Here is a 14,782-nt window from a genome sequence, read left to right on the forward strand (position 1 = left end):
AAAAGATTAGAGTAAAATCTAGTCCCCCTAGTTTGCATCTTGTTTTTTAATTTTAACCCCTACACTAACTGTAGGAGTATAATTATCTTTGGGGAAAATGAATGGACTTGGCTTGACTCAATGATTATCAACAACACTGATTTGGCCCAGTTCTGAGGTCACTTAGGGCAGGTCTACACTTCTGCTTATGTCAATATAACTTACATTGCTCAGGGGTGTGAAAAAGCCACCCCCACAAGTGACACAGGTTACACCAACCTAAGCGCTGGTGTGGACAGCACTATGTCATCAGGAGATGCTCTCCCACTGACATAGCTACTACCTCTCGCAGAGGTGAAGTAATTACGCCGACAGAGAGCTCTCCCCCATCAGCATAAAGCGTCTTCACCAGATGTGCTGCAGTGGCGCAGCTGCAGCAGTATAGCTGCACCGAGCTAGCACTGATAGTGTAGAGTAGCCCTTAAGGCTACATTCACAAAGGGGCTTAGGCATGTGGATTGCTCTGGGGCTCAGGCAGGAGCTAGGTATCCAACTGCTTAGAGTGAGGCAGCAGTGCACACTCCCAGAGTGAGGAATATAGGCATCTAGGGGAGTTTTACTGAAAAATCTTGGGCACCAATTGAGTTTAGGCACCAATACACTTCAGCAGCAGTTAAGTGGGAGTTTTACAAATACCAGTGGCACCTAAATCTGGGACTTCCCTAAGTCCCTCTGTGAATCTGGCCTCAGTTAGGTAAAATTTCCAATGACTATTCAAATACTACTAGTTTAGTTTTGCATTTTTCATCCTTATAAAAAGGTTTGAATTCCACAGAAATTATTGTAATAAAAAACCCTAAGTAGAATACCAGAAATCAATAGGAAGTTTACCCAAGCAGGGATTTTGGACTGGGCCCATCTTTTTAACCTTGTTTTTAACATAGGGAGTTGTGTCTGTGCATTTTGAAACATAGTTTGGTTATAAGGACGTGGCACTGCAAGCTGATCCCTGCAGATGGACCATTAGTAAATGGGGCAGTACACAGAAACAGGGGTTTGCATGCAAGGATCAGCTTGCGGGACTGGGACCTAACAGTCTGGGAGTAGGTATAATTCCATGGGCAAGTTAATGAGAGAAAGGTAAGGGAGGTGTCATTTGATTTGTAAAAATCTAGAGAATTATAATTTCAATGATGTTACCCTCTGCAGCATGATGGGGGGAACTCCCTCTCCCCTCCGCCCCTGCATCCAACTCCTCTGGCTGATAGAAATTTTGAAAATATGTCAATTGAAATGAGTCAAGTTGGGCTTCATTCAAAAGCTCTTTCCTTCCAAAAAACACAATAGTGCTAAATATGACAAATCTAGAACAATTATGTAAATATATCTTTGAGAAAATGTTTTAAAATATAATTTTTAAAAAGTTGATTTTTAACACAAGCATGTCAAACCTTTCCAAAGTTAAATTGTGGCCCTCAACTGACAGTAGTGTGTTATCAGCTAATGCTTAGAATATGGTACTTTATTAATTTTTTTAATGCTACAGATTATAAATGGAAGGAGTGCTCCAAGTTGGTTTGCTATCACTGGCAAAAAAAAAGAAGCAGTTCAGTGGTACTGATTATCAGCTTTGTTTATTATAACAAAAGAGTTGTAATGAGGCACTGGTTAAGATGTCAGCATCCAGCCAGAAATTACTGGAATCCAACTGCAAATAGTATGCACAAAGTTACATTACATACATTACCAAACATAATGAATAACAATCCCAAAGTAATTTATTACAAAGTCCTTATTTTTACTTTGGTCTTAGTCATTTTTAGGCATCAATGGGGAGCCAAAGAGTATTCACTAGTAGTTGGATCTCTGGCGAATACTACAGCGGAGAAGCTGGTTAAACACAATGCTTGGTGACACTTTACCGAATGTTGGCAGATGTTTTCCAAGAAACAGACAAAAAGAGAAAAACTGCCATTGGCAAGGGGAGCATTTACCAATGGCAATTTTTATCAATCTATGGGATCCAATCAAAAAGAACAAACTAAAGTTGTGCTCAAATGCAAAGAAAAATGTCAGAATGAAGGTAGCAGGGCAATTACAGAGCGAACCACAGACATGTCATCGTTTGTTCTTCTCCTGGTCAGGTTGAGATCCCAGCATGATGTTGATCTACATAACACTTTGGGAAAGTACAAGTTCTGCATGGAAACACAATTGATATTCCAATGCAGTGGAACAATGCATATGTGCCAGGCCAAAAGAAAACTAATGCACATTCATACTTTTGTTAATCCAGCACCTGATGACACCTGTGTGAGGGTAATTTATGCCAGCAGAGACCTTTCAGTGAAGCAATCATAAATGGTACACTTGCAGTATGAGCTCTCAACAAACCAGAAACTGTTAATACCTGCCAAAACTTGGCTGAACACTTCATTGTGAAGCTACAGAGAAAATACTGGACCAATGACAAAGTCCACTTTGTGTTTGACATGTATGCAGAGGAATCAATTAAAATATGACCAAAAAGAAGAGATTCCATGGTATTGCACCTGTCCAGTACAAAATCATTGACTCCATGAACATCTCCAGTGTCACAATGAAGACAGTGTCACTGTCTGATACTCCAATGAAGGTCTAGTTAACTGCATACGTTGCAGGAAAAAGCTCCAACATGCGAAAAATTGCTCAAAGAATTTCATTGTTGCATGGCAAAATGAAGCTGCTACCTCACACTGGTAAGTGAAGTTTCTTCATAATTCCCATGAGAAACTGACACTAAAATTATCTTGCATGCGATCATTGCCACAGAGAAAGGTGCTACAAAACTCTAGATCTTTTCACAAGACATAGATGTTCCAGTGCTAGACACTACCCAAGACTTCATTAATATTCTGTTTTAGTGTCTGTTGCTGGGGAACTGAATCATTTTAGATTCCTCAGAGATATGTTCCTATCACTTGCACCATTCAAAGCACTACTAGGTTTCCATTCCCTTTCAGGATGTGACACTAATGGAAGGAAATTATCTTACTGGAAGGCCTTTGATTCAGCCTCCAAAGACTCTCTCCTTGTTCTGAAGGGGCTCGGAATAGCTGAGAAAGACACTGATGAGGTAATAAATGCACAGGAGGCATTCACATGCCAAGTTTACCATTTGAAGACCAAAATTATGACACATGTAGACCTACTTTGGTGGATGTTTTCCAAGAAGTATCTGAAGAAAAACTGCCACTTGTAAAGGGTGCATTTATATCTGCTATCAAGAGGGCAAATTATCAAGCAATATAGTGGCTCCACATGATCAAGCACATCCAAAACTACTCCCCTCCCACCATAGGGTATGGATGGGTCTTGCAGGATGGATTGATCACAGCAGTTATGCATGAAATACCATGCACTCCTTAAACAATCCTTCAGTTAATAAAATGCTTCTGTGCAAAGACCAGATGCTCACCACTCTACAAATATTTGGCCAACAGCCCGCCTTGTATGAAGATGTACAAGTGTGGCATGGATGAGGCTCAGTGTGACAACATGTCTAGCAGTCGTGCCTAGCTGAAAACGACACCAATGATGACTTTGATGAATAAATGTTTTCAGCCCTACAAGGCTAGGTGTCTTCTCAAAGATTTCCAAAATCAATGTTTTTTTTTTTATGTGGGCAATGCATCCCTATGTTAAAGTATAATTAAAAGTGTTCATTTTAAAACATTTTCTCTAACTTATATCTACTAGATTTGTCATGTTTGATATCATGGTGCTCATGGGAAAAAGGGCTTTTGAATGACACCCAACTCAACACATTTCTGACCACATTGTATTATCAAAGTTTCCACCAACGAGAAGAGCTGGAGCTGGGGGTGGGGTTGGGGGGGGGTGACAGCGCCACCCCCTGCCATGCCACAGAGGGTGACTTCACTGAAATTATGGATTCTGTAGATTTTTTTGAATCAAATGCTATCTCCTTACCTTTCTGTCACTAACTTGCCCACAGAATGAGATTTTATTCCATTATGCTTCCAGACTATAAATTAGTAATGTGAGGATTTACCTAGGCAGTTAGTATGCGGTAGTAGGGTCCACATGGAGACTTAGTGTGCAGCATGCTAGTGCACTGTATATTTAACTACCCAGCTTTTCGCACACTAACTCTCCATCTAGATAAGCCCATAGTTACAAGAATTAACTGACCAGGCATATGTTTATTTCTTTGTAAATCTAAAGTTTACCTCATTTCAAGAAATGAAGGAACAGATTATATTTTAATTATCTTATTTTGTACCAGGGTTTCTTTGCATTTCAGGATGATCTGGACCATTGCCGTAAAAATGTATTATAAAACTCCAAAGCAGCAGACTGTTTTCTGTATGTTTAGCTCACACATTTTCTGTTCATTTTATAAATATAGTTATATTGTAAAGTTAAGTGATGAAAAATCTTTACATGTATTCAAAGAGCAGACCTCAAAAACTTGCCAAATGTCTTAGATAATTATTAATTACTTGAAGTTATTTAACTATGGTATTTACAGTAATCAAGGTATTTGCTGGAGTAAGCATGAGGAAGTTGAAGAGAATGCTGAAGATACTAAAGTAACCTTATCTATTGTTCTTAAATAAAACTGACAACTTTGTAAGAGCCACCACTGTACCACAAAAAAAACAAATCACATATATTTGTTAATGCAAGCAACTAAAATTATATACAGTATTGAATGGATAAGATGCAAATAAGAAACAGAAGGCAAATATTTTAAAAAAAGGAAAATATAGGCAGTAACGTAGATCTTAAATAAGTGGATTGGACACAAGATCAATCGGCATTCCTTCTAAAGCAGAAAAAGGAAAGGATGGAGAAACCACAGTATGCCTCTCTTACTTACTTCAGCAATTTTAATTTGAGATAGCTTTTATCACTAGCAGAACGCATACTAGTTATCTGTAACATGAAAGTCAGTTTTATAGATAAGGACTTGGTGCCAACAAATGGCAGGAAAACAGCCAAATCAGATGCTATTTCAGATTTTATATGCTTTACATCTCTGAAGACAGGAACCTTTTGCCAAGCGTGGAGTGTTTCCGTCTGTCCATACCAGTGACATTTCAAAATGCATTTATCAATATCAATGAAGCACTGACCTTATCTTAGTGTTTGTAAACTATGCCATTGTGAATTTTAATACTAGAAGTAAAAGACAAAGTGAAAAATAAATGTATAAGGTATGGTTGATTCCAGAGACAGACACTGTATGGTGAGCTTTGGTACACAGTCTGCTGTTTTAAAATAAATGCAGTAGTATGTGTCCCATTTCATGCATAAAGACATCAAAACTTTCTCACACAATAGTTTTGAATGTGCTCAAAGCAGTTTCTTTAAGAGGGAAAGAGCTACCATTCATCTGGAGACAGGCTATATTTTAAAGTATAATTCTACAAGATAAGCACATCTCAGAAGGCAGTGAGAGCCCTCAGTACCCACTGAAGTCAGTGAGGACTGCGGAGACTTGGCACCTTAATGGTGGAGCTCAGACTGTGAGTTGAAAGCATTATCAGCTAAGTGTGCTTTTTTTTCCTGACTGCAGTAAAGGCACTTTCCCTTTGTTATCCTAATGCAATGTAAGATTTTTCAAGTAAAAATAAGACGGGCAGTAATTAGATTGAATTTCCAATATGACAAACAATTTATTACAAAGTACACTTTCCCCTCCAATTATATCTTTAAAAATCAAGCTTGTTCCCAGAATAGCAGCTATAAAACAATTAGGAAAAGATAAAACACAGGCATTATCAATTTTGTATGTTACTGTATAAATATCTCATGGGCATGTCTCAGGATGCACTCATTTTGGGTGTATATTAATGCAACTGTTCCTTTTTCTTTGATTACATATAAATTGTGTTCTTTATATTTATAAACTCTGTGTTCAAAGAGTAAACATTCATAGTCTGCAAGATTTAGCTCAGTGGTTAAGTTTTCAAAGCCAATATAGCAGAGTCTGCTTTTAGTGATAACAGTAGGAAAGAAAAATATTCTAAAATAGCCTGAAATATGTGGAAAAATCTCAGTGATATATTTTGTTTTTTATTTTTTGGAACTTCAGCTTGCTGGAGAGCTAAGTACCCTAGTGACAAGCTGCAAGACATATTACTATATTAACTTTATTTATGCTGAATAGATGCCACTGCAATACTCTAGAAACCACAGCCATTTTATTTTCTTATGTGCAATAATTAATATTATAGAGAGATGGCTAATTATTTTCTCTTCTTATATTTTAGGTCATCCTGTCATTCCTGCCAACACTAATCAATCATGGGATCTGAAGTTAATACTAGTAAATAAATGAATTGCTTAATCTTCTATGACCATCTATACATGCTTCATCATCACAAATCTTATCAGTTTTATGGCATCAAGGAGACAGTGACCTTCATTTCCACAGCATGCCTGTTATCATTGGACAAGGTGGTTACGAGGTTATCACTTATTTTCAGGAAGAAAGTCTTTGTGCTTCTTTGGCATTCATCATTTGACAAATGCAAGTATTTGTTTTATCAAATGACTAGCTCTTACTGAAGTTAAAAACAGCATCTGTGGTATCCTTAAAGGCCATTTACTTTTCTGAAGACGTGAGCTAAGATGAAGGACATGCCACTCAAAATTCATTTCCTTCTTGGCCTAGCTATCACTGCATTTGTACAAGCTGTAGATAAAAAGGTAGACTGCCCTCAGTCATGTACATGTGAGATCAGACCTTGGTTTACCCCAAGATCCATATACATGGAAGCTCCAACAGTGGACTGTAATGATTTAGGCCTTGTTAATTTCCCAATGAGACTGCCTGCTAACACACAGGTTCTACTTCTACAGACAAACAACATTGCAAAAATTGAACACTCAGTAGACTTCCCAGTGAACCTTACTGGTCTTGATTTATCTCAAAACAATTTATCCTCAGTGATCAATATTAACCTTAGAAAGATGCCACAGCTTCTTTCGGTGTACCTTGAGGAAAACAAACTTACTGAGCTGCCTGAAGAATGTCTATCTGGACTGAACAATTTACAAGAACTCTACATTAATCACAACTTGCTTTCCACAATTGCATCAGGAGCTTTTATAGGCCTTGATAATCTTCTCAGACTTCATCTCAATTCAAATAGCCTACAGATGATCAACAGTAAGTGGTTTGAAGCTATTCCTAACCTTGAGATTCTCATGATTGGGGAAAATCCAATCATCAGAATCGAAGAAATGAACTTTAAGCCTCTTATCAATCTGTGCAGCCTGGTTTTAGCAGGCATAAATCTCACTGAAATACCTGATAATGCTTTGGTTGGCCTTAACAATTTAGAAAGCATCTCATTTTATGACAATAGATTTGTTAAAGTGCCCCATGTTGCTCTTCAAAAGGTTACAAATCTCAAATTTTTGGATCTAAATAAGAATCCCATTAACAGAATACGAAGAGGAGATTTTAGCAATATGCTGCACCTAAAAGAATTGGGAATTAATAACATGCCTGAACTAATTTCTATAGATAGTCTTGCTGTTAACAATTTGCCAGATTTAAGAAAAATAGAAGCTACCAATAACCCCAGATTATCATACATCCATCCAAACGCTTTCTATAAACTTCCCAAGCTAGAATCACTCATGCTCAATAGTAATGCACTTAGTGCCCTATACCGTAATACAATAGACTCTTTGCCTAACCTCAAAGAAATCAGTATACACAGCAATCCAATCAGATGTGATTGTGTCATCCGCTGGATTAACATGAATAAAACCAACATTCGATTCATGGAGCCAGATTCATTATTTTGTGTGGATCCTCCAGAATTTCAAGGCCAGAATGTGAGGCAGGTACACTTTAGGGAAATGATGGAAATCTGCCTCCCACTGATAGCGCCTGAAAGTTTTCCCTCAACTCTGGATTTAGAAACTGGCAGCTATGTTTCTTTACACTGCAGAGCAACAGCAGAACCAGAACCTGAAATATACTGGATAACACCATCAGGTCGCAAACTTTTGCCTAATATGGTTACTGATAAATACTATGTCCATTCTGAAGGAACATTAGACATAAGTGATGTTACACAAAAAGAAAGTGGACTATATACATGCATAGCAACTAATCTAGTTGGAGCAGATTTAAAATCAGTTATGATGAAAGTGAATGGTTCCTTCCCCCAAGACAGCAATGGATCTTTGAAGATTAAAATAAAAGAAGTGCAATCTAATTCTATTCTGGTGTCTTGGAAAGCAAGTTCTAAAATTCTGAAATCCAGCATTAGATGGACTGCATTTCAGAAGACCGAGAACTCTCCGGCTGCACAGAGTGTTCGAATTCCATCTGATATAAAGGTGTATAATCTTACTCATCTAAATCCATCAACTGAATATGAAATTTGTATAGACATTCCCACCATCTACCAGCAGAATAAAAAACAATGTGTCAATGTCACCACAAAAGGATTGGACCTTGCAGTGAAAGATTATGAAAAGACCAACATAACAGGATTCCTTGCCTGCCTTGGAGTTCTTTTGGGAGTCATCTGTGTGGTATATCTCTACAGTTGCATCTCACAAGAAATTAACTGCGATGCAGGACACAGCTATTTAAGGAATTACCTGAAGAAACAATCCTTTTCACTCAATGAACTTTATCCTCCTCTAATCAGTCTTTGGGACACTGGCAAAGACAAAAGCACAGCACTGGAAGTAAAAGCAACTGTGATAGGAGTACCAACGAATATGTCATGAAACATCAATGTAAACACCAATGTTGGAAAAGCACAAGACTGCAGTTGTGCTAAATAAAAAGGCAAAAAAAAGTATTACTCTTTAGAGATCAGAAGTCTGGGCATTGCTGCTTGTGTTGACAAATGGGAATATGTACTGATTCAGCATAAAAAAGATTTTTAACTAACTGGCTTCTAAGGGTATTGTGCCAACCAAATACAATTACTCCATTTTTTTAGAACTTCCATGTGACTTTTCAGTCTGGAATACAGTGCAAGTAGCCAAGAACATTTTCTGTATTTTTTTTATTTAAGTAAGAGTAGTAGAACTGAGCAATACCTCTTCCTGTGCTGTATTACACACACTAGCAGCGTGTTTTTGCAGTGACCAGATAAATTAGAATTGACACATGGTGTAATGAAATGGACAAATTCTGTAGAGTAGACACAGTGAGTATGTGAAACATTTTTTATGAGGAAAAATACATTTTTGATTAAAATCAAAAGAGTTTTTGGCTTGTTTGTTTCTTAAAAAAAGAAAATCCATCTGGGGGCTCCTCTCTGACAATAAACAAATTCAATTTCATGTCTTATAAAATCTCTCTCTATAAATCTCTGTATATATTTTCCAGTTCAAATGCAGGCTTGACTGCATAGGAAATTTTTGCTGTTTTTTTAGGCTGTATAACAGCAATAAACAACATAATAAATACCTGTATAAAGTAGTTATCCATACGGTTAAGAAGTAATAACTATATATTTTACCTGTTGGTCATTAAAACACACACAAACACACACACACACCTCTTCACCCAAAGGAGAAACATACAGGGACCTGCTGCTGTCAGTGAATTAGATTTATTTTTTTACTTGGTGCCTGAAGATTGGATTTAATTATTAGACTCAAATAATGTAAATCCAATACTTTGGCTGCAATAAAAAGGCCAATTTAATTATTAACAGTGTCTAAAGTTTACGTTTCTTGGTACACGGAAAACTCGCACAATTTTTAACAGAACTTAGCAATCTTGTTGACATTTAGGATCTCTCTATGGGTCTGCACAATTCTGTTCTGATACAACAGCAACCACCACCAATTAAAGGTTTATTAAACACTCCAGCTTTGAAGATGTGACATGCAAATAACTGAATGATGTACACTGAAATAAAATGAATGCTTGATCCCACTCACAATGGCCTTCATGGCAAAATTCCCCTTGTATTCATTAGGAGTAAGGCTGGGCCTTGAAACAGCAAATGGACACTGTTGCTGACTCTAAATTTAAATCCTAATTCTGTTATATGGATGGAGTAAATCTGACTATTCCTGGATTCAGTGGAAAAAGTAGTCCAAAACTGAGATATGACATGCTAAAGGAGTGTTGACCTCCAGGTGGTAGAGACAGATGAAGAACCTAGCAGCAAAATTGATACCATATTCCAGTTAGTGGTTGTGTATACAAATACAGAGAACTAAGCCAGAAGGAAAAATGGAGTTTCCATTTAGGGAATGAAAACAGTACATTTAGGGAATTAAAAATTATTAAAATAACATGTAAGTCTCTTGCATATGAAACAAAAAATAGGACAAAAGGCATTTTGGTTTTTACATGCTTTAATATTTTTAAAGTATTGTAATCAAATAGATTTTATCTTCTGAATTCACCTGAAGTAAACATTTCTCTGGAATTATTGGCAGCATTTGTGTAGGTCAGAACCCTAACTTTGAAATTCTCCAGTGCTTTCTTGTTCATTTTTGTGTGTGTCCACTAGCAAACAGACATTTAACATTTCCACTTATTCATGGCCTGCTGCATAATGCCATTGGTCTGTAAGCATTCCTAATACAGAAAATTATCTCATTTGATATATTACAAATGAATAACTTACTTTCAAGTTAAAGTTGACACTTTCTGATTAAATCCTAGTTGTTTCTGAGCATGTGCAAGTTATTTTCAGAAAGATGTTTAAAACTAGAAAGGAGAACACGCCAGTACTAATTTTAAAATATCCCAAATTTGGATCTTTATAAATTCAATACGTTTTGCTGAACACAAATTTTACAAACCTGATGAATCACTATCACACACAGGCTGGCATCAGAATTTATCAGCTAGACATGCTCATATATCATAAGAGATTTCAGAACCTTGGACAGAGCTTTTAGAGCCAAGCTATTTATCAAAAACACAGGAGTTGAAATATGACCTATTACAATGCAAGTACTGTATAGGTCAGCAAGAACTTGCTCATGTATCTTGTATGTTAATCTTTGGAATCTAGCTACATTTAGAACATGTTACTGATACAGGTCAGAGGTGAGAATCTCATTTGTTTCAAGCAACAGTAACTCAGCACAATGGTGTGAACTAGCACACTAAATGAACACCTAATGGTAAGCACTGAAACGAAAAAAAATATTTTTGTTTCAGCTCAATAAATACATTTGTTCATACCAAATCATCATGCTCTTTATTTAAAAATCTAGTCTTGACTTTCTATTAGTGAAGAAAATATGTTAGTTTGGCTAGTTAGGAGGGCATTCATTCTCTCCTATAACCCTGATACCTGACATATATAATACCTAAATGTTGGTCAAAATCACACCAATCATTTTACATGAAAATATACTTAAACATTTAAATTAGAGAGATTGATGACTCTATTTCTAGCTGTTCAGATGGAAAATCTCTTGTGAGAAGGAGAAATTCCTTACAATAAAGTGGCTCTGCCACTCACCTCCCGTGTGACCCTGAGCAAGTCACTTCACCACTCCACATCTCATTTTTCCCAGTTCTAATGAACTTTAACTTCCACTGAAAAGCACTTTGATGTATACCAACAAAAAGTGCTATGTGTTATTTTTAAATAGGGCAAGGCACTCCTATCCTTAAATGAGCATATATCCATTCACTTCAATGGGAGTATTACCTGCATAAAGACTATGATCCATTAGATCAGTGAGGAGTGGAAAGTTTAAAGAACCCTGGATTTTGATGGTAACTTGTAGGGTTTACTAGTAGGAAACAAATGATACTGGTTGATTTAGACACTAAGGAAAATAACACTATCCCATTATACAGGTATCATAAATTTCAATATCATTATAGTTTTGTAGGATTCCATCAGAGTGCAAATTTGCTTTAGTCTGAGATTTTCCTGAAACTGACAGGAAAGTGAGTAAGCAGAGTCACATTTTCTTTGATGAAATTCTGTTGACCATAAACATTAAATGGGAAAATCGTTTGGAGATGGGATCATTTAAAAACTTGTATCTGATCTTAATGTTTATATTTACTCACTGGAAGTTTGTTTCAGGGTTTTATTACAGAGGCTACATTTTTTCTCAGATCATATTTCTTTGAGTAGCTCTATGTTAAGATGGTGGCAGAGATCCATGTATTAACTATTCAACAGCAATTAAACAAAAAAAGGCCTGGGCTCAGAATGAGAATGTTACAACCCCATAACTAAGTATGTGCAAAAACCACATTGCCACTTTGTTTAAACAATTACAGAATAAGCTCAAACATTGCCATAAATTAGGCTCCCCACTTGTCAATTCTAGATTCTGTATAGTACGGGCACACAGTTGTGCCTATAAGGACAAGATGAAGCATGATGAGCACAACAGGGATCTAAGGAAATCCACACCTGCATTAAAGAGAGCACGGCTGCACAGCCATCAAGTTACTTCTACTCAGAAACAGGAGTAAGACCAAACAGGTGGGGCACGTAGATACGTGCCTCGTTTTGATGTGAAGGGTTGCACTTAAACCCATATCTCCTCAGATGCACCCATTCTCACACCCCTTTCAACCTGTGCTTTTGAATCATAGAATATCATAGAATATCAGGGTTGGAAGGGACCTCAGGAGGTCATCTAGTCCAACCCCCTGCTCAAAGCAGGACCAATCCCCAACTAAATCATCCCAGCCAGGGCTTTGTCAAGCCTGACCTTAAAAATATCTAAGGAAGGAGATTCCACCACCTCCCTAGGTAACGCATTCCAGTGTTTCACCACCCTCCTAGTGAAAAAGTTTTTCCGAATATCCAACCTAAACCTCCCCCACTGCAACTTGAGACCATTACTCCTCATTCTGTCATCTGCTACCACTGAGAACAGTCTAGAGCCATCCTCTTTGGAACCCCCTTTCAGGTAGTTGAAAGCAGCTATCAACTCATTCTTCTCTTCCACAGACTAAACATCCCCAGTTCCCTCAGCCTCTCCTCATAAGTCATGTGTTCCAGTCCCCTAATCATTTTTGTTACCCTCCGCTGGACTCTTTCCAATTTTTCCACATCCTTCTTGTAGTGTGGGGCCCAAAACTGGACACAGTACTCCAGATGAGGCCTCACCAATGTCGAATAGAGGGGAACGATCACGTCCCTCGATCTGCTGGCAATGCCCCTACGTATACATCCCAAAATGCCATTGGCCTTCTTGGCAACAAAGGCTCACTGTTGACTCATATCCAGCTTCTCATCCACTCTAACCCCTAGGTCCTTTTCTGCAGAACTGCTGCCAAGCCATTCGGTCCCTAGTTTGTAGCGGTGCATGGGATTCTTCTGTCCTAAGTGCAGGACTCTGCACTTGTCCTTGTTGAACCTCATCAGATTTCTTTTGGCCCAATCCTCTAATTTGTCTAGGGCCCTCTGTATCCTATCCCTACCCTCCAGCGTATATACCTCTCCTCCCAGTTTAGTGTCATCTGCAAACTTGCTGAGGGTGCAATCCACACCATCCTCCAGATCATTTATGAAGATATTGAACAAAACCGGCCCCAGGACCGACCCTTGGGGCACTCCACTTGATACCGGCTGCCAACTAGACATGGAGCCATTGATCACTATCTGTTGAGCCCGACAATCTAGCCAGCTTTCTATCCACCTTATAGTCCATTCATCCAACCCATACTTCTTTAACTTGCTGGCAAGAATACCGTGGGAGACCGTGTCAAAAGCTTTGCTAAAGTCAAGGAACAACACGTCCACCACTTTCCCCTCATCCACAGAGCCAGTTATCTCGTCATAGAAGGCAATTAGATTAGTCAGGCATGACTTGCTCTTGGTGAATCCATGCTGACTGTTCCTGATCACTTTCCTCTCCTCTAAGTGCTTCAGAATTGATTCCTTGAGGACTTGCTCCATGATTTTTCCAGGGACTGAGGTGAGGCTGACTGGCCTGTAGTTCCCAGGATCCTCCTTCTTCCCTTTTTTAAAGATGGGCACTACATTAGCCTTTTTCCAGTCGTCCGGGACTTCCCCGGATTGCCATGAGTTTTCAAAGATAATGGCCAATGGCTCTGCAATCACATCCGCCAGCTCCTTTAGCACTCTCGGATGCAGCGCATCCGGCCCCATGGACTTGTGCTCCTCCAGCTTTTCTAAATAGTCCTGAACCACTTCTTTCTCCACAGAGGGCTGGTCACCTCCTCCCCATGCTGTGCTGCCCAGTGCAGTAGTCTGGGAGCTGACCTTGTTGGTGAAGACAGAGGCAAAAAAAGCATTGAGTACATTAGCTTTTTCCACATCCTCTGTCACTAGGTTGCCTCCCTCATTCAGTAAGGGGCCCACACTTTCCTTGACTTTCTTCTTGTTGCCAACATACTTGAAGAAACCCTTCTTGTTACTCTTAACATCTCTTGCAAGCTGCAACTCCAGGTTGGGCGTAAGGGCGAGGCCATGCAAAGCTTTTAAGATTTATTTCAGCTCATTAAGATTTTAAACAAGTCTCTGACTACAAGTAGCTTCCACTCATGTTTGTAATAGAGCAAAACAAACCTTACCCTCCCTCCTGTCCACCAACTGCACAACAATGTGATGGATTAAGACCCACAGGTGAAAACCTGGTCCCAGAGAAGTCAAAATTGCCATTGATTTTAATAGATCAGGATTTCATTCCAGCAGATCCCCATTTTTTAAAAAAGATTCCAGTTCAGTGCATAGGTATGTAGTACATAGGAGGTGCCCAGTGAGCCGGTAACCACATTACAAACAATAATACATTCTCCACTCACAATTTTGACAACATGGTATTAAGGTATATATCTGTG

The 14,782-nt window shown here is 38.4% G+C and overlaps 2 protein-coding genes across 5 annotated transcripts in view; one reads left to right on the top strand and one right to left on the bottom strand.

Annotated features, from left to right (window-relative positions):
* LRRN3 (leucine rich repeat neuronal 3) overlaps positions 1–10,316 on the top strand; it is a 48,171-nt gene extending 37,855 nt beyond the window's left edge. The window contains exons 1-3 of one of the 3 annotated variants that reach the window (XM_074942237.1): positions 2,624–2,717; positions 2,982–3,094; positions 6,261–10,316. In XM_074942237.1, the coding sequence (XP_074798338.1) occupies positions 6,622–8,748 (2,127 nt within the window). In that variant the 5' untranslated portion in view covers positions 2,624–2,717; positions 2,982–3,094; positions 6,261–6,621 and the 3' untranslated portion in view covers positions 8,749–10,316. Of the gene's footprint in view, positions 1–2,623; positions 2,718–2,981; positions 3,095–6,260 lie in introns of those variants that run through there. The other 2 variants (XM_074942239.1, XM_074942236.1) reach the window with 2 other exon arrangements.
* Positions 1–14,782, bottom strand: part of IMMP2L (inner mitochondrial membrane peptidase subunit 2) — an 811,025-nt gene that overhangs the window by 382,037 nt on the left and 414,206 nt on the right. The window lies entirely within an intron of this gene.

The sequence above is a fragment of the Natator depressus genome, chromosome 1, assembly GCF_965152275.1.
Source record: "Natator depressus isolate rNatDep1 chromosome 1, rNatDep2.hap1, whole genome shotgun sequence".
Lineage (NCBI taxonomy): Eukaryota > Metazoa > Chordata > Testudines > Cheloniidae > Natator > Natator depressus.